Here is a 5641-nt window from a genome sequence, read left to right as displayed (position 1 = left end):
AGCGGGATCAGCGCCATTGCTGTGACATTAGCGGGATCAGTATCCTTCGCTGTGACGTTAGCGGGATCAGTATCCTTCGCTGTGACGTTAGCGGGATCAGTATCCTTCGCTGTGACGTTAGCGGGATCAGCGCCGTCGCTGTGAGGTTAGCGGGATCAGCGCCATTGCTGTGACGTTAGCGGGATCAGTATCCTTCGCTGTGACGTTAGCGGGATCAGTATCCTTCGCTGTGACGTTAGCGGGATCAGTATCCTTCGCTGTGACGTTAGCAGGATCAGTATCCTTCACTGTGACGTTAGCGGGATCAGCGCCGTCGCTGTGACGTTAGCGGGATCAGTATCCTTCGCTGTGACGTTAGCGGGATCAGTATCCTTCGCTGTGACGTTAGCGGGATCAGCGCCGTCGCTGTGAGGTTAGCGGGATCAGCGCCGTCGCTGTGACGTTAGCGGGATCAGTATCCTTCGCTGTGACGTTAGCGGGATCAGTATCCTTCGCTGTGACGTTAGCGGGATCAGTATCCTTCGCTGTGACGTTAGCGGGATCAGCGCCGTCGCTGTGAGGTTAGCGGGATCAGCGCCGTCGCTGTGACGTTAGCGGGATCAGTATCCTTCGCTGTGACGTTAGCGGGATCAGCGCCGTCGCTGTGAGGTTAGCGGGATCAGCGCCATTGCTGTGACATTAGCGGGATCAGTATCCTTCGCTGTGACGTTAGCGGGATCAGTATCCTTCGCTGTGACGTTAGCGGGATCAGCGCCGTCGCTGTGACGTTAGCGGGATCAGTATCCTTCGCTGTGACGTTAGCGGGATCAGTATCCTTCGCTGTGACGTTAGCGGGATCAGTATCCTTCGCTGTGACGTTAGCAGGATCAGTATCCTTCACTGTGACGTTAGCGGGATCAGCGCCGTCGCTGTGACGTTAGCGGGATCAGCGCCGTCGCTGTGACGTTAGCGGGATCAGCACCATCCCTGTCCTCCCCTCCATCTGCGCAGCTCTTTTTCTCTCCCTCCGTTGCACCTTCTGCATCACTTTAATTCTCAATTTAATCCACTCCCTCCCTCCCTCTGCTTAATCAACATGACAAATTTGCATTTGCACTGTCAAAGCTTTGCAATCAACACGCACACAAAACAATAACTACAAAGATAACACGTGACCCAAGTATAACAATAACGAGACAATGCGATCGAATACATCCATGCATTAATAAAAAAGACAAACCTAGCACTCCTCTGTAAGTTACAGCATATTCAGAAGACTACCCCCCCCTCCCCGATTACTCCCCGTGTTCAGTACAAGGTTCTCCTCATTACACACACAGCCTTGCACAGCCGGACTCATTACTCGCACGAGCTTCTTCATCCACATGTCTTATCCCGTACCTTAAGATCACAAAATGTAGGCGTCCATCACATTCCACCTCTACGGGTGGTCGATCAGCATCTACTGAGGAGACCTCCTCTCTCCCCGTGTTAGAATACCCGTTAAACTACATTTTGCTGCGGGTTAGCAGGGCTCTCTGTGAATATGTTAGGCATGTAATGGTCTATTGTTACCAGTACATTAAGGTTTTGATTGTACTTCAGCTTGGAAAAGACATTATATAAATAAAAGTGAAGATTCAAGAAGAGAAAATGCTTATTATCTACAGCTTAGCAGTTACTATCTCTTATGCTGCCTTTTTAATCCCTTACTCCCTCTTCTCTTCCTCACCATCCCTTCCCAACTCCCTTACTTCCTCCCCCAACTCTCTCTCTCTATACCCCTCACCCCCACTCTCCCTTTCCCCCTTATGCACTCCAACACCCCTCATTCTTCACTCCTCCTATTAGGAATCCTATCCCTACCTCTCTCCTCTCCCCCCATGCTCCTCCCTCATTCCCAGTGTCCTGAGGGTCAAACCATCCTGGATGTGTCCTTTCTTTTGCCAGAAAAGCCACATCGATTCTTTTAAAACCAGCATAAGATCTAAATGATTCCAATCTCTTTCCTTACCTGTGGGAACGACACACCCACACCACACCTCGTCTTTTTTCTTCTAAACTGGGCCATCTCTTCTTTCTTTTTTACTCTTTTCTTAAAAACACAATGAAAAGACTCATTCATCTTTGCCAATTCAAAAGAAATTGAAAAGCAAATTAAAACTAAAACAGCAATTTTGGGTTGAAACAAAACAAAACAAACCAACACAGAAGGCAAACAACCATTCTTTATTTAGTAAGGATTACAAATTTTGTAATAAATACTTTGCACTGCTTTTTAAGAGATCTTACAAAAGCAAAAATAAGCAATTAGAAAAAAAATTAATCAAGTCTATTGGACCCATGGAATTCTCTTGCCTCTATAGATGACCTTTTAAGAAGTAGAGGAGGTTGAAATCAGAGTAGATAACGAACCCACCCAAGGTCACTCATAAATCCACCCCCCCTAAAGTTTCATCATTTTACTGCAACAAGCTCCAGAGGGGTTTTACACAACACTATTCATTGATTTTTTTTTAAGGTTTAACTCCAACTTGCCAAGGTCCATCTGTGCAAGGTTATGTCTTCCTGACCTTGTTCATGGTCAGGGTCACCACCAGTCACACATTCATATGGCCTCTGGGCTGAGCACTTGCGTTGAGCACAATCCCAGCACCATCTCCATAGCCAAGGGCTACAGTTCTCCACACGTCTCCCCTTTCACACACTCCATTCTGCCAAGACCTGTGGATTACGACATCCTTTATGAGAAAGAACAGTCATTCCTGTACCAGGAAACCAGCACATACTCTGCTAAGAGTTCCTCCCCTTTCTTTCAAAGACTCTTTTCAAACCCAAGCAGCTAATATCCAGAACAGACCTGAAGATCTGCATGTCTGCACAAAAGGTTTTTGTTACATTAACATGTCATGTTAACATGTGCTGAGCATGTGGGACACACGTTCAGCAGGCTCGGACCATGTCCGGTGCCGAACGCGGGCTCAGCAGGCTCAGATTACAGCCACGTTTGCCATGTTCTCTGGACTGCTTAACATCTAGGGCCCTTAGGATGAGTGAGCTGAACGACACCATCACCACAGGGCATCGCTGGGGGAGAAGGACAAGTGGCAAGTAGGAGCTCAGAGATTAAACCTCCACCCACCAACCGGTGTCTTCCGTTGCAGCCAAATCAAACAGAAAAGTCAGACTAATGGGTATAACACTCACGGCCGCTGTTAATGGCATTAAAAGCCTCGCAAAGCACGAGACGGCTGATGTCCGCTGTGCCTCCCAAATGCTGCATTTAAATACAGCTACAACAGGTGGGGGCCTCATCTATCGCTCACACAAGAACAGACAGAATCACAGAAAGGTCACATACTATACACATACCACCTTCAGAGGAGACTCCTATTCCACAGCACAATCCGGTTTGGGACATTCTTATGCTGGAGTCAATCACCCACCAGTGACTATCAAACCCAGGATTGGATTAGAATCGGGAGTGCGGAGTTCAATTTCTCCACTCTGGTTTAGTGTGCAGCCGGTTAGGGACGATCTAAGGAGAGCTTGTGATGATTTAAGGACAAGTTGTCATTAATCCAGATGGTGAGCTACTCAGATTAACGATAATCTGTCAGACATGATTTATTCACTTCTTTTTATTTTACATGCATTTCAAAGTATAATGTGATTGATATACAGTACAGGCTAATTGCTTTTCGCTATATTATTTAGCTATTCAATTACTTTTGTGTCAGCACCAAATTTCATACAGACCGTTTGCGTACCGTGTGTGTGCAATTCCCAGCAAATATATTTATTTCAACAGTACAAGCCAATCAATATTATTATAATCATTATTAAATAAAGGCTCATATTTACCAAGATGTCAAAAACATTTTTGGCGAGCTTCAAAGAACACTGGAGCACGGAACGTTATGTTCACAAAACTCGCAAATCTACAATCTAGGGTCTGGATTCAGAAACAGCTGTACTCCGAGCGGCCCTGCTCTGTGCTGTGAGAGGGATGGAGTTTTCAGAGTTTAACTGTGTAATAGCTGCACCTTGTGCACATGTGCAAAACAGTGTGGTGGCATTGGGTGGTAACGACATACTGTCAAGAACACCTTCCCCTAAAAGTGACCCCCAGGTACCTGGGGTGGGTGTGGCGCTAAGGTGCAAGTTGGTGTGGTCTGGGTCTCTGGGCTCACCTCCCAGGAACAGCAGGGCCACCGACGTCAATTCTGGGCCTTGAATCCAAAGCCCTCATTCCAGGAAATAAGGAAAACGTGGAATGGATAAGTGCACTTCGGATTGGACACGCAGTTCTGCACCAACACTGCTGGGGGCAGCGTGACTTTCTGCCTGGAAACCACTTTGTGTACCGCTTCAAACAAGAATTTCTAAATAAATTATATGGTCATTTTCCCCCCCCCATCATAATTTAGCCAACACAGTCTATGTTTCTAAGAACACAAGGAATGAATTAAGAGGCAGGGTTCAAAGGGCACGTTACCGACTGGTGACAAGATCAATGTCCAAATATTTATAATATTAACTAAGGAGGCCAAAAAGGTTAGTGTCCCTGGGAAACAGATACTAGTGTCCTTCGCACAGTCGTCCGTCCCGCTCCCGCCGCCAGGATGGAATGATCCAGAGTGTTGAGTTTCAAAATTGACACAAAAGCACATCTATGAAATGTAAACAAAAAGGGGGAGGAAGGAGAGAAAATGTTGAAAGAGATGAAAAATAAAGATTGCAATCCGCCTTGTAGCAGCTCCCAGTGAATCTGAAGGAGCTCAGAATGTGGCTAGGCTTTTATTTATTATTACCCCCGCTTGGGGAAAAAAAAAAAAAAGAGATGAATGAGTGCACAAAAAGATAGGAGTGTATTTCCTTCCTTGATTTAGTCGCAGGTCAAAGGTCAGTGGTAATGACAGGTGTGACCCCGTGGATCAGCAGAGTGGGTCCAAGGTCGCGGCTGAGCAGTTCCAGCTGACGCAGGTATTCTTGGTAGCGGCTTGTGTCTGCAGGGGGGCGGGGCAGATACAGGAAACGCACAGCTGGGGGCGGGCAGGGTTGCTCCAGGATGAGCTTATTCACAGCGTGAAGATAGTCGTCCGACAGGCGGGTGGCGTTGCTGGGGTAGCTGTTTGCGTACTCTTCCTCTTCCGGTTCCTCCTCTTCCTCTCTCGCTCCTTTCTCCGCCACGCCCGCCTGCCTCTGCCAGTGCAGCGCCACCTGTGCGTCCCAGGAGACGGTGTGAATCTCCGCCTTCATCCGCAGCTCCTTCAGGAGCAGCCTGAGCTTCAGCCCCGCCCCCTTCACGCTACGCCCCGCCTCCACACACAGGAAGAGGCGGAGCTTGGCCTTCTGCCACGCCCGGGTCATGTTGAGGATGCAGGCCAGCTGCAGCAGGAAGAGGGAGCAGGTGTCGACGTACGAGCTGCTGTCGGGCCGCAGGAGGTTGACGGGCCAGACGTCCACGAACACGGCGCCCTGCCGGGCCCGCGCGCACTCAAACTCGCTGAAGTAGCGGGCCAGCGCCACGTTCTTCAGCATCTTCACCGTGTCGGCGATGATGCAGACGTACTCCTGGGCGCCCAGGGTCTTCCCGCCCCAGGGGTGGCTCGGCTGGGCTCCGCCCTCCGCCGTGCCCCCGCCCCTCAGGGGCGGGAAG

The 5641-nt window shown here is 48.9% G+C and overlaps 1 protein-coding gene across 1 annotated transcript in view; it reads right to left on the bottom strand.

Annotated features, from left to right (window-relative positions):
- Window positions 1–2193: 2193 nt before the first annotated feature.
- Window positions 2194–5641, bottom strand: part of LOC143500327 (solute carrier family 12 member 9) — a 35256-nt gene continuing 31808 nt past the window's right edge. Inside the window, 1 exon segment of the mRNA XM_076994428.1 lies at window positions 2194–5641. This exon segment is cut by the window's right edge and continues 142 nt beyond it. Within this exon segment, the coding sequence (XP_076850543.1) occupies window positions 4879–5641 (763 nt within the window). The 3' untranslated portion in view covers window positions 2194–4878.

Source organism: Brachyhypopomus gauderio, unplaced genomic scaffold, assembly GCF_052324685.1.
Source record: "Brachyhypopomus gauderio isolate BG-103 unplaced genomic scaffold, BGAUD_0.2 sc141, whole genome shotgun sequence".
NCBI lineage: Eukaryota > Metazoa > Chordata > Actinopteri > Gymnotiformes > Hypopomidae > Brachyhypopomus > Brachyhypopomus gauderio.
The sequence above is the reverse complement of the archived record's forward strand: the minus strand, read 5'-3'. Positions and strand labels throughout refer to the sequence as shown.